The following is a 14,921-nucleotide window of genomic DNA, read 5'->3' as shown; positions in this document are numbered from 1 at the left end:
CTTGGGCAGCATTTTTAGTTTCAAACCCTATATTAAAAAAACAAACCTTGTACCCAACAGGATCCCACTCTGAACACATCAGTCTGCCTGGTTCCTTTTCCTAAAATGCTTTTCTGTGCTCTTCCCACTGCCCCCCCCCCCCCCCCCCGCCCCGCCACTGGCCAGCCAGTGCCCAAGCTTTTCCGGCTCCAGACAAGCTGCTTTTCCAAGAATACATGGAGCAGACACTGCAGCAGCAAGTGACAGCATGCTCACTTCCCCTTCCTCACTGGTACGCATTCAGCTAGCGATCTGGAAAGAGGAAGTTGGAGAACTCTTAAGGATGAGAGAAGGAGGAAGCACGAGCAGGTGGAAGCAATGAAGGAAAAAGAATGTCATGAGACTGAACATCAACCAAAATGATGTCAATGACTGGAAATGGAAAATATCCACTTTCTAACCTGGCCCCTTCGTTTTCCATTCAAATACATCATCCTTGAGCTAGGAGCTCTCACTTCAGGGGAAACCAATGCACAGCCCACAGGGAAAACACAGGTCTTCTGTCACTCAGCTTCTCTCACCTTGCTGATCTGTGTTGATGGCAAAGTGCTCTGGGTGATCGTTTGTTTCTTTAGGCTGCCTAGAGTATCTGAGAAACAAGGGGATCAGATTCAATGCCACTCAAACTTATTTAAGTAGCATCTGCCACATGCAGAGACCATTCTGGGTACTGGGGATTTGGAGGAAAATAGTGAACACTTTTGTTTCACAATATAATTCTCCCAAATGAAAGGAGTCTATTGCTTAATATTTAACATTGCTCCAAGATGCCAGTCCTCAAGTTTTGAACAGCGAGCAAGACATTGGCAACCAGCTTTTTAGAAAAAAATAGAAAGCTTGTGGCTTGTATCACCTTCTCCTAACCTCTGTCCCCTGATGCTTCTAATTCAGATTTGCCCCTGCAGCTCACCCCACCATCAAGAAGCTGATGTAATGCAAGCAGATACCATCCAAAGCCAGAACAGAATGGATAGTTATCTGGGGAGATAAAGTGACAGTGCTGCTTGTTCAGGCTATTGTTCAAAGAGTATGTCTTTTATTTATAGACATTAGAATTTAAAGGCATAGACAGAGCTTGATATCACCTCTTGTTTCTATAACTCATCTCCCAGAAGTATGCCTGGGATAGCTACCTTCTTTGCCTGTAAATTGAACATGATACATGAGTGTTTTATTCCTTCTTTCCTGTCCTTTCTGTAGGTTCTGTTGCTGATTTGGTTAAGTCTGGTTTCTAAATTTTATATTTAGAAATATTTTGCTTTTATAGGATACTGTTTTCTTTATCTATTTGAAGAAATGGGTAGCAGGAAAAAAACAGGAGTTTAATTTTCATATTAACAAAGTACTCACAGTTTAGTTGAGTATGCTTAAGTTGATGAGGTCTCCAGTTGTTAGCAAGTTTATAAAGTTTTGGCACCTCCTGATAGATCTCACGGTGGTGATGGGGCTTTTGTGCCAGGAAAAATGTAGTTGTCTGTTCTTAAATCTCAATTTCCTTGCTTTCAAACACCAGAGTGAGGTTCACAAGGATGCCACCACCCTTCTGTTGCTCTGGGGAAGTGACTCCATTTTACTAAGCCTTTGCTGAAGTGTTATACGCCTTGTAGTCTTGGAATGTGTTTTTTCCTTAGCTCTTAGAAGATTTCACAGTTTGAAACTCATGAATCTTTACAGTCCTCAGAAAGAAAGGGAGGAATAGTGCCCATGAACCTCATGAGGTAATTTAAAAGGAAGATAATAGAATGTATAGAACTCAGAGTAAATCTAGCCAGTACATTTTTTAACAAGATAACTAATAAACAATTTTATACATTTTATACAAACATGAAAACAGCTCATTGTAAACTTTGTCATAGTGATGTAGATAAGGAAAATTTATTTTCTCCTTTAGATTAAAAAAAAAAATCCTGACATGGTATACTCATACCTAAACCATGTAGGAACAAGTGATATTTATTAAAGCTAGATTAAATATAAGAAACTTAGAAACATCACAGTAGCACTTCTCTGAACAGTGTTAATCACAAAAATAACAAATATGCTTTATGAATATAATATTTGAAGTAATTTTCTAAAATTTGGCTATTAACCAGTAGGTTAAGTGATTCTTTTCTTCTTGCTCCATTGTGGTTAACATACTAATTCTTCCTGTTAAAGACCCATTTTATTATGCAAATGAAAAAAATCGCAAGACTGTCTGAGAGAAGGCTGCTTTGTGCACCTGTTTCAGCCCTCAACCCCCAGCTCTGCTTCCATTGGCTGCCAGGGTAGAGCCTTAGTGATCAGGTTTATTAGCAGGTGTGGGGTCCTTGAATTTTGACTTGCATTTTCTTTGTGACTTACTCTTGTTTTGGCTTATAATTTGTCTTCTTCCCGCTCTCAGCATGCCGACAGCAGCTGCACCATGGCACTCACCCTGCTGCCAAGGGGGCAGGCAGCCTCCTTGGAGGCTATATCATTGCACTTTAGCCAACTGTTAAGACATGCTGGAGTAATACAGCACAGCTGAAATTCAGACCATTCTAGGAGGCTTTTGCTGGAACACTTTGTCCATGGTCATTTTAAGCTAAATTAATTTTTTAAAACCTAATTATGGGACATTTTTAAATTTATGCAAAGGCAGAAAGAATACTGTATTGCATTCCTGCCTACCTTCCTATGTCTCTGTTTCAGTGCTGATCAACTCATAGACAATCGTGTTTCACTGCCTATGGTGTTTTACTCATGGTTTTATTTAGATTTTTGATGGATTCATTTCCAGGGGAATGTATACTTTAAATTACAGTTACTTTTCTATCTCTATAGAATACATTGCCTTAATGATTTTATCAGAACTTTCTTCATAAAGGCAAAAGGCATCAGAATTTTTATCCTTCTAAATTAAGCCCATTTGTTATTTTAATAATTGTCCCATTTTATAATATTGTACCATAAAATTTCAAAACTTTATTCATTCAGTCATTCTATACAAAGCATGTCTGAAACATACAGATTCTAAGAATAGAATTAAAGGTCCCTGGACTTGGGTCTCTGTCTCATCACTGACTCTCCCTATAACCTGAAACAATGTCCTTGACCTTTCTGTGTCTCAGTGTCCTGTTGTCCTTAACATAGGACACCTAACAAGACTCTTGTAAGATGTAATGAATGAATACATTTAAATAACTTAAATAGAGCCTGATTCAAAGTAGCTGGTCAATATATGCTAATTTGCCATCTCTGTCATTGTAGTCGTCACTATCATCATCTTTTGTCCCCCAACACTCATTTTACAGAATAGAAAGCTGAGGCAAAGATGGCTGAAGCAGCCCTCCTAGGGTCAGAGAGCAGTTATATCAGGAGGACTTGAGCAAGAAACCACTGTCTCAAATCCTTTGTGGTACTGGCTATACTTTGATGAAGTCTTGTCCTCCAGGATTAATGCTCTGACAGGTAAGAATGATTTATGAAAGAGAGGAAAGATGATTAATAAAAACATGAACAAAGGAACAAATACTTCTGCTAGAAAGCTAAGCCTTAGACAAGTTCTGTGTTTAGTAAGCAAAGTGTTGGGGGCCAGGGCTGTGGTATAGTGGGTAAAAGCCAAGCCTACTGTGCCAGCATCCAATATGGGCACCGGTTTGAGTCCTGGCTGCTCCACTTCCTATTTAGCTCCCTGCTAATATTGTGCCTGGGAAAGCCTCAGAGGGTGGCCCGAATGCTTGGGCCCGTGCACCTACATGGTAGACCTGGAAGAAGCTCCTGGTTCCTGGCTTTGGATCAGCCCAGCTTTGGCTGTTACAGTCATTTGGGGAATGAACCAGCGGATGGAAGATCCTTCTCTGTCTCTCTCTCTGTAACTCTGCCTTCAAATAAAAAATAAAAAAGAAAACAAAGTGCTATGGGCAGTACATCTCCTCTTTAGTGGAGAAGGTGAGATTTCAGGAATGCTTTTGTTTAAGAAGGAGGATGCTTTGGCTAATGAAACAAGATTATATGCACTAGCAGAAAAGAGAAGAAGGTTCAGGTAGGGGATGAGACTAGCAATAGATCAAGAGAACGTTTGTACTTGACATTAAGAGAAAAGGCAAGAAAAGGAGAGAGATGGATAGGATTATATGAGCCACCAAAGAAGGCCAAACCTAAGGAGATGAGGGTTTGTTTTTTTTTAATTTTCTTCAAAAACAAGTGAGATTTGACATTCCTAAAGTTTTTATTAATTCACTTACTTTAACTGGTGCTAAGCACTGTACTGTTCACTTAACAACATTACCATTTGGTCCTTAGAAAAATTCTATAAAACAGGTTCCATTATTGATCCCATAATACAGCTGAGGACACTGAGGCCCAGAGAAATTAAATAACCCAAGTCCATTTGCTTATTAATAAACAGGATACCTGGGATTTGCCCCTAAGAAGTCTGACTCTACAATCAGTGCTCCTAACCACTCTGCAGTGCTGTTCCTGGGTAGTAAAGGCCTGGTGCATGTGTAATCTTGAGGTTTTATGGTGCATATAAATGTTGCCTCCTTTTAAGTTTTTCTATACAAGCCATTGCATAGGAAAACCCTTTTAAAAGGCTGCAATAGTAACCTCATTGCTCACTAGAGCCTGTGCTCTGCGCCAACCCTAGGATACAGAGCCCTGTAAGTCCCAGTTAGGTTTCAGGAGACAGGATGTGTCCACTGGACACAAGGATTGTTATTGTAAGCTCTGCCATAACAGGGTGTGATTGCATTCATTTTAGTTGCAGTCCTAAGATAATACTTGCCTGTTAGTTTAAAATTCAATTATATGACAACTCTGGATAACCATGTGCATGGCAAGTTTATTAATCTGAGATCATTCATTAAACAAATATGTCTGGAGGACACTTGTTCTAAGAGTTGGGGTTGCTTTGTGAAAAGAATGGATCTTTCTCTACAGATTTTCTGTGGAGTTTTTCGTTTTCTTACGAGCTTTCTTCTCAGTCTTATTAGCCACCATAATTTCTCCCAACTTAAAAAGAGAAACAGAAATCAAAAGAAACGTCTCTTGACACCACATCCTTACAATTCCTGGCCCGCATCTTCTTTCCCACCTACAGCCTAACACCTAGAAAACATTGTCTGCTCTCAGGATTATCTCTGCTTTCTCCATCAGATCTCATCCATCTCCAGACTCAAATCATCCTTGCCTTTTCACAGCTCTTCTTGGTGTCCCTGAGACCCTGTGCACATCTAAAACTGATCTCTCGATCTTCTCAGACCTCCTCCTCCCACACACTTTCTCCACCCTGTGAATAGTGGCTCCATCCTTCCGATTGCTCAGACCCAGAACTGTGGCTTCCTCCTTGAACAGACTTGTTCTTATCTGCCACCATCCATCACATCAGCAAATCCTGTTGGTTTTACCCTCAAAGTCTGTCCAAAATTCAGTCCCTTCATTTCACCTTTTCCTTTGCAGTCATCTCATTCCCAGTCTTCTTCCTGCCCCCCACTATCTGCTGTCAACACAGTAACAGAATGCTTCTTGGAAGACATCACAAAGAATACAAGAATCTTCAAACAGTTCATGGAAAATGCATGCTAAGAGGAAAACTGTATACAGACATAAAAAATTTTTTGACTCCCAAATAAACTTACCTTTTAATTTCATTTTCCACAATCTTTCTGAATCTTTCTCCTACGTCTTCTCTGCAGCAGTATTTCTTCCAGACTTTTTCATTTAGGATGCACTCATATGGATTGCTGTCACACTGCCTTTCAAACAAATGAATACATCATTAAAATAAAGAGAATACACGTTGCACTTGGGCAGAAATTTTGTTCACTGTCAACCTCTCAACACATGGATTGAACGCTAGGCACTGCTCTAGGCATTTGGGAAACAGCAGTGAATATGTGTACCTTCTGTTTCTGAGACCCACTAATCAGAATCTGTTAGATCACATATACCATGAAACTAGGTCCCCTGCAGAAGTAGAAAGAAGGACAGAGAGGCAAGGAGTGCAGGTGGAGGTGGTGAGGTGCAGTGTCCTGTTTCAGATAAAGCAGCAAGGAAAGATCTCACTGAGAGGTTGGCTTCTGGAAGAAGGAAAAGGAAGATGTCTTGTGTATTTTGGAATAGAAACCTCCTAGGCAGAGGGAATAGGAGCAGAGGGTCTGAGGCAGAAGGAGACCTGGGACTGGAGAGCAGTGAGCAAGGGTAGACCAGTGAGGGATAGGGTCAGAGACAGGCCTGCATCTGATCGCAAAGGACCTGGTAGGCCTCACAGAAGCTTGGATGTTTTGTTCTGCATGAAAATGGGAGGTACGGAAGCAGTCCTGTGTTGGCTTGAGTTCGGTTTCAGCCACTTGTCATTGCAAGTCAGTCATTTCAATCATTCTTATTGCTGTGAATGGACTTGAGAGTATTATCCATTCTATTGTTAATGGATATGTAGGTAATTTCCAGTTTGGGGTTGTGATGAGGGCATGTGTAATCATCCTTATGCACATCTGTTGGTAAACTAGTGTTTGCAAGTATACTAATTTTAAAGAAGTCAAACATATATCAATTCTTATTTGTGTAACTTCTGTGACATAAATGTTAGTTCCAGTGAAGTCAGCCAATCAGTCAATACTTGTGGTACACAGGTGAGGTAGTTCTCAAGTCTACTTTAGGGGTAAAGAGTGAAATGTGCAAAATGAGGATTCTAAGGATATACCAACTAGATTAATGGCCCTCAAGGACCCTAGAATCTAATTGACAGACACCTGCATGTGCAACAGTAAGTAGTAAGAACAGACAGGAAATGTCAAGTTGTACCATAGGCACTGTGCCCCAAGCAATTGGAATGGGCAAGATTACTTTGGACTCTGACGGTGACAGATTTCTCAATGAATCTGGGCAGTCAGCAGAGAGCATACATGGGATTTGAAAACACATGCAGGGACTTCAGAGACATTATTAGGACTAGGGAAATAGCAAGATTGTCAGTTTGTATGTAAGGGGGCTGTGAGGGTCAGTCTGAATGAGAATAGAGTTTTGGAGCAATGTTACAACCCAGAAGACATTTGGATGATGTGTTTCTCAAGTAAAGTCAACAGCTGCACCCAAATCTTGGAACATGTATGTGGGGATAATTTGAAAAGGCCTTGGAAAATGGAATTAAATCCATAGTTTTTCATAACACACATTTTTAATTTACTTTTTGAAGACCCTCTGTATGCATGGATTTCAAAATTTCTCTTCACCAAAATAAACTTATCTTTTAATCCAGTTTTCCATGAACTTTTTGAAGTATGCTTATATATTTCATATTTCTCATTTAGATTGATAGATTAATGCTGCATTTGCCATATATATGTATTTTTAGACCATCAAAGAAAACTCATCCAGTGGGACTGTGGCAGGCCCTGAGACGGAAAATAAGGCAGGCCAGACTCTGGAGAGCAGCTCGCTAATGACCGAGCTCCTGAGCGACGTCCCCTTCACCTTGGCCCCACATGTGCTGGCAGTGCAGGGCACCATCAGCGACCTTCCCGAACACTTACTCTCCTATGACGTCAGCGAAAACTTGTCACGTTTTTGGTATGATTTCACTCTTGAAAATTCAGTGCTCTGTGATTCGTAACCTTTATGTCTATTTCCACCTTAACAGCTTTAAAAACAAAAATTTTCCTGTTGTATTTAACCTGTTTGATGATCTTCATCATTTCTCTGTTTCAAGGGCCTCAGAAAAGCAAGGATCATAAAGCAAAGAAAATAGCATTATGTTCATTGCTTTGATTTTTGACATAAATATACATGTATAAAAATTGAACTTCTTTCCCCCCTCATAATAAATACTAAAAGGAGGCCACCAAGGTTTTATTAAAGTATATTCCTTTAGCCAGTCTCCCAAACTGTAACATTGAGATAGAGAACTGTGAAAAAGAACTGTGGCATTTTTCTGTGTTACCACCAATCTGCAGCCTGAGCTCAGGGTAAATGTGAAGTCTCTTCTCTGGAGGAAACTTGGATGCTATCCCTGTTCTTCTTATATGGTGTTTATGAATGAATTTTTTTAAAAAAAATAATTACCGGTTGGCCTAATTGCATCAGGCTCAATGTAGACATATGGATGTGGAAATTTAAAACTTTTTCTTCAGCAGTAGCAGCAGTTTGTTAATACAAGAATGCTGTCACTCAGAAGGGCCTTTGACCTGGTGGATCAGATGCCCGTGTCCTGCATCACAGCGTTTGGGTTTGATTCCAAGGTCAGGCCCCTGACTCCAACTTTCTGCCAATGCAGACCCTGGGAGGCAGCAGTGATGACTCAAATAATTGGGTTCCTGCCACCCACATAGGAGATCTGGATTGAGTCCATGACTCCTGCTTTGTCCTGGCCCAGCCCCAGCCCCATTCCTAGCCGTTGTGGGCATTTGGGAATTAAACCAGCAGCTAGAACCCCCACTCTTGCCCATGCCTCTCTACCTCTGAAATTAAAAAAAAGAAGAAGAAAAAAAAAAAGAATGCTATAACTGCCATGGATGCTGCCTCTCGAGTGGTCCATTTCTGTTTTCTCACGCCTGTGGCCGTCCTTTTCACCTTTAGAGAATCCTGTGTTCCCACCTCTGTTCTCTGCCTTTTTAAAGCTAGTTCCCAGTGTGCTTGCTGACCGGCTTTCCAAAGAACTTTGCCTGCTTCCTTCTCCGTTGGCATTTGCTGTCCTTACCACATATGTTCCCAGTTTATGAAGAGATCCACATTTCCTTTTCAACTTCTCTGCCTTCTAAAGAAAAAACATCTCACGATGGTACATATTATTGCTGATAACATCCTTATTTAGAAATTTGTTGGCCACATTACAGATGGAAATGTTTTACTGCTAGAAAAACTGAAATCAGCTTATTTCCAATTAGAGATTAGAGGAAACACCTAGATACAACTTTTCATTTTTAAATATCCATATTTATTCCAACTAAAGCAGAAGAGAAGTACCATTGGTCAACAAATTGTAAAGGGAAGGAGTAATTGTGATAGTGTTTCCCCAGTGCCATGAAAAATTTAAATCACATTCATTGTGAGCAGTGGCAATATGGTTGGTGAATTCTGTGCCAAATTTTAAGTCTATTTTTTTCCACAAAGATAGAGAATCATACAAAACTAAACACTGTGCATAAAGGTACATGAATTATTCAAGTTCTGATGTGTTATGCACGTTTGTTTAATAAATGTAGCGTGGTCTGGAAAAAATGCTGTATTATTTAAAAGTTGAACATTTCTATTGACAAAAGTATACTTCATTTACAAATAGGATTGCCACATTAGGTCAATAATTAAATTATATTTTTCCATACTTTTCATAAAATACCAGCTTAGGAAATATGACTTATTATCACACAGATGTGAACATTTTATAGGAGTTTTTGTGAAAGCACATGGTTTTCATGTATATATGTTAAGGTACTCTTTAAATATAAGCATATAGTCAATCTAATATATGTACTAAATTGTTAAAATAATTGCACATTTTATTTATGTTTGTGTCTACCATGTTCTGAATATGATTGCAAGTACTTTTGTTTGTCTGTAAGAATTGTTATATTTAAATAAATGTGAATTAAATAAATATTTTGATTATTGTCAGATCCAGAAAAAATGAATTTCTTTGCATTATTCATGTACTAATACAGTTATTAATTCTTTAGGAGGAAACAACGTAAGTACATAGTTTGGTACAGAGAAGAGTATGTAGTTTCCTCTTTATGTAAGTTTTAAGGAAAAACATTGAAAATGGAAATCACTTGGCTTGGATTGGTAAGACTGGAGAGATTTGCAGACAATGACATGAATTTTCTAGCGAGGTTCCCATCATCATGGAATTAGTGGTCATTGTTAATGACTTATTCTTTTTTTTATTTTCATGAACTTTTTTTTATTTAACAAATATAAATTTCCAAAGTACAACTTGTGGATTATAGTGGCTTTTTCTTCCCCATAACTTCCCTCCCATCCACAACCCTCCCATCTCCCACTCCCTCTCCTATTCCATTCACATCAAGATTCATTTTCAATTCTCTATATACAGAAGATCAATTTAGTATATATTAAGTAAAGGTTTCAACAGTTTGCACCCACACAGAAACACAAAGTGTAAAATACTGTTTGAGTACTAGTTATAGCATTAACTCACATTTAATGACTTATTCTAATAAAAGTATTATGAAATTATTTGTTTTCTTATCCCATATATAGATCAATATTACTATTTTTAAACTGAAAGAAACATTAGAAATCAACAGTGAACTCTGTTTTACCCAAGAGAAAGTCAAAACCTAAAAAGATTAAATGACTTAAATTACCTAGTTAGTGATAAATGTTTACTTTAATAGTTTCAATAATTATAATATAAAGTATTTAGAAAGCTGAGGGCAGGCATTGGGCATAACATTAAGTCACTACTTGGGACACCTTCATCCCACATCAGAGTGCCTGTTGAGTTCTCTCTCCTCTGCTTCTAATCCAGCTTCCTGCTGATGTGCACCTGCAGATAGCAATACTTGTGTCCCTGCCACTCACGTGGGAGAGCTGGATGGGGGTCCAGCTTCCTGCTTCAGTCTTGTCTAGCCCTGGCTGTTGTGGGCATCTGAGGAGTAAACTAGTTGATGGAAGATCTCTGTCTGTCTTTGCCTTTCAAGTAAAATTAAATAAATAAACAAGTTTTTTTCTTTGAGTATAGCTCAACTGTAAGATGTAGAGGGGAAAGTTGAGGCATTTGAGGCAGCCATACAGAGTTTGTAATGACTTCCTCACTTACAAGCTGAGGGACTTTGAATCTGTCCCCTAACTTCTGGGGTCCTCGGTTCCCTTGCTTGTTAAATGGTAATTATCTATACCCTACAGGGTTGCATTAGATGATACTTGGTGTATGTCAAATGTCTGGCAACCTGAAGCCGGATATACTGTCCATGTTCTGGGTGGACTGTTAAAATTCTTATCAAAGCGCAGTAAACACACAGACTCTAGTGCAGTGAAATGCAAAGTACATGTTAACTGAACTGCTTAAGGAGCAATATCAAAAAATACCCATCATTGGCCAGCACCGCGGCTCACTAGGCTAATCCTCTGTCTGCGGCGCTGGCACTCTGGGTTCTAGTCCCAGTCAGGGCGCCGGATTCTGTCCTGGTTGCTCCTCTTCCAGTCCAGCTCTCTGCTGTGGCCCGGGAAGGCAGTGGGGGATGGCCCAGGTGCTTGGGCCCTGCACCTGCATGGGAGACCAGGAGGAAGCACCTGGCTCCTGGCTTCAGATAAGCGCAGTGTGCTGGCGGTAGCGGCCATTTGTGGGGTGAACCAATGGAAGGAAGACCTTTCTCTCTGTCTCTCTCTCACTGTCTAACTCTGCCTGTCAAAAAAGAAAAAAATACCCATCGTCTAGAACTGGAGGTCCTTGTGGGAAGTGAAATAAGCCAAACAAAGCTCTGGACGACAAGAATTGCACAATCTCACTCACATATGAAGTCTAATATAAAAGGTGATCTGATAGAAGTTAAAAGTATAATTTTGGTTACCAGGGGCTGGGGAGGGAAGGGTATGGGAGAGGGATGGGAAAGTTTTACTAATAGGTTCTTGGAGCCAGTGTCATGGCATAGTGGATTAAGCATAGTTTGTGATGCTGGCATCTCAAATCAGAGTGCTTGTTTGAGTCCTGGCTGCTCCACTTCTGATCCAGCTTCCTGCTAATGTGCCTGAGAAAAAGGCAGAAGCTGGCCCAAGTTGATGGGCGCCTGTCACCTTCTTAGGAGTCCCAGATGGAGCTCTAGGTTCCTAGTTTTGGCATTGCCTTGCCGTTGCGCCATTTTGGGAGTGAATCAGCAGATAGAAGATCTCTCTAACTCTCACTCTTTCTCTGCCACTCTGCCTTTCAAATAATAAATAAATAAATCTTTTAAGAAATAGATACTATATTACAGCTGGACAAGAGTAAAAATTTTGGATTTCTACTGTAGAGTGATTATAGATAATATACTGTGTATTTCTCTTTTTAAAAAACTAGAAGATAGGGTTTTGAATGTTTTTGTCATAAAGAAATATTAAATGTTTGAAGCTATTGGTGTATTTACCCTAAATGGACATTACACAGTGCATACATATATCAAAATGTCATGTGCATAATTTTTATGTGTCTACCAAAAACTTTTTAAAAATAATTTTTAGACAGCCTAAATCATGATAAACTAGCCATGTTCTGAGGAGGAGACTTACATAATTATCATAGGAATGCACTAACCATACACAGACAATAGTGCAAATAAATGGCCATCTACTTAATTATAGATTCCCCCATTGCAATATTTTCTTCATATTAAATACATAGCTATGGAAAATGCTCCCACACTGTGTCAGTTGACTCTTCTGTCTTTGATAAGAATTCCATAGGGATTTTTTTTCTTATTATCGAGAATTATGGCCTTTTCCTAAATATGTTATTATTGTAAAATATTATAAGTGTAGAATATAGAAACAATTTGACTAAATTTTGTTTTACCCTAAGATATATTCTGAAAGTTGCCTTTTTTTTGCCAGCTTTCTTTTTAGAGGCAGTTCTGGTTAATTAAATTTTGATTAACTGAAATTTTAAAATTGGAACTTTACAGTATTAACAAAAGCACAATTCTTGTTTACAGTTCTAGAAACACACAATATTTGTTAAGTAAGCATTCATTGACACCAACCCTTTTTATTCTTTCTCACAGTAAAATGATAAATTGAAGCAGTATATATGTGTGTGTGTGTATATATATTTTTATATATACACATATATATGTGTGTGTATATATATGTGTGTATATATATATATATATATACATGTTTTCTAAAAGTTCCAGAGACTTCATTATTATCATTCTAAAGGACAGGTGAGGAGTAACAAGGAAGTAATCTCATTCATGTTCTGAAACTAGCACGTCAACCCTTACACCTTTCCTTCCCGTGATAACAATTGATCAATAAATGGATACATTACTTTCAGAGAATAATGCATTGTCTTATTAATCATACCATTAATAATAACCACATGAAATACAAGTTATTTGATAGGTGGTTGGAAGATGTTATGTCTTTAAAAGCTATTGAGAAATACGGGGTTGTATATATTAACTTTTGAGGGTTTGTTCTTTTATTACTGAAGGCATGACCTAAAACTCTCAGAGTGTCTGACTCTATTCATATGACACTGGCTTGAAGGATGAAGTACTTTTAGATTTCAGGAAAATAAGTCTTGATGCCATATGGTTTGGTGGATAGGTATGTGTGAGAAAGAAAGGAAGAAAATAATGTATTGATTGATGCATAGAAACTGTATTACATTCAATTTAGCAATACGTGAACCATCTTAAAAATAATGTTTTCAAATATATAATAGTTTAATATTTACAGAAAAATTACAAAGATAGTAGAAAGAGTTCCCATACACCCCTTACTTTCTTTCCCCTCTAGTTATTATTTTTGGTTACTAGAGTATGTTTATCATAACTATAGAATCTATGTTGTGCATCACAGTTACTGAAACTCCTCCTGTTCAGATTTCATGATTCTCCTTGGTTAATTTTTTTTTCTCTTAGAGCATCCTGTCCAGGGTGATGTAGCATTTAGTCATCATGTCTCCTTTACTCCTCTTTTCTTTCTAATAGAAGATTTTATTTATTTGAGAGGTATAGTTACATAGAGTGAGAGGGAGAGACAGAGAGAGAGGTCTTTCATCCACCGGTTCACTCCTCAAGTGACCACATTGGTTGGAGCTGAGCTGATCTGAATCCAGGAGCCAGGAACTTCTTCCAGGACTCCCACATGGGTGCACGGACCCAAGCACTTGGGCCATCTTCTACTGCTTTCCCATGCCATAGCAGAGAGCTGGATTAGAAGAGTAGCAGCCTGGACTAGGAACAGGGCCCATATGGGAAGTGGCACCACAGACTGAAGATTAACCTACTGCACCACAGCGCTAGCCCCTTAAGCTCCTCTTGACTTCAACAGTTTTTCAGACTTTTCTTGTTTTTGATGACATTGACAGTTTTGTGAAGTACTGGTATTTTGTAGAATGTCCCTCAGCTGGGGTTTATCTAATGTTTTCCCATGGTTGGACTTGGTATGGGTTTTTAGAAGAAATTATAAAAGTGAACTTATATCATGCTATAAACATGTACATGCTATAAACATATGCATGCTATAAAGATCAGTTGTTGCACATGATAGCTTTGCCCACCTGACCAACGTATTGTTTGCCAGGCTTCCACTGTAAAGTTATTTCCCTAGCTATTTTATGCTGATCTCTTTAGAATTAAGTCAGAAACCACCACCCATGCTGAAGGAGTAGAGAATTAAACTCCAACTCCTTTAGCAGGGAGTATTACATGAATGTGTCTCTGTGGGAGATTTGTCATTTCTCTCCAATGTATTTACGAGTTACTTATTTATATTAGTATAAGCTTATGGATACTCAATGTTTTTTCTAAACCTAAGTCAGTGCTGCCCAAGAAACATAAGTACATTTTTATAAAAGTTAATAAGGAAAATTTAAAACTGTTTTTATGGTATAGATGAGCATCTGATGTTGGATATGATAATACATTCCATGACTTCCTCAAAACTTATCTTCCTATAAATATCAAGGACATTTCTCCTCACTTTGGCATGACAATAAATGTATGACCTGCAAGATGATGTTTAGATTAATGAAGGACCATAAATATGATGGTGGTTCCAGAGAGTACTGGAGCTGAAAAATTCCTATTGTCTATTATTTTCACTATACCTTTTCTATATTTGGATGCATGAACTTAAACTGCGTTATAATTGCCTACAGTGTTCAGTATAGGAATATGTTATGCAGGTTTGTAGCCTAGGACCAACAACTGATAGCCTGGGCTACCTATGATCCATGCCTGATAGCTTGGCTG

The 14,921-nt window shown here is 38.6% G+C and overlaps 2 protein-coding genes across 5 annotated transcripts in view; both read left to right on the top strand.

Moving 5' to 3' along the window:
- UMAD1 (UBAP1-MVB12-associated (UMA) domain containing 1) overlaps positions 1–9,625 on the top strand; it is a 218,990-nt gene extending 209,365 nt beyond the window's left edge. For all 4 annotated transcript variants that reach the window (XM_070059807.2, XM_017344468.4, XM_070059809.2 and 1 more), the window contains one exon: positions 7,358–9,625. In XM_070059807.2, the coding sequence (XP_069915908.1) occupies positions 7,358–7,615 (258 nt within the window). In that variant the 3' untranslated portion in view covers positions 7,616–9,625. The remainder of the gene's footprint in view (positions 1–7,357) is intronic.
- GLCCI1 (glucocorticoid induced 1) overlaps positions 1–14,921 on the top strand; it is a 241,277-nt gene that overhangs the window by 18,838 nt on the left and 207,518 nt on the right. The gene's annotated exons all lie outside the window — the stretch shown is intronic.

Source organism: Oryctolagus cuniculus, chromosome 16 (genome assembly GCF_051225735.1).
Source record: "Oryctolagus cuniculus isolate XC-2025 breed Fujian yellow rabbit chromosome 16, ASM5122573v1, whole genome shotgun sequence".
Lineage (NCBI taxonomy): Eukaryota > Metazoa > Chordata > Mammalia > Lagomorpha > Leporidae > Oryctolagus > Oryctolagus cuniculus.
This window is presented reverse-complemented; position numbering and strand designations above follow the sequence as displayed.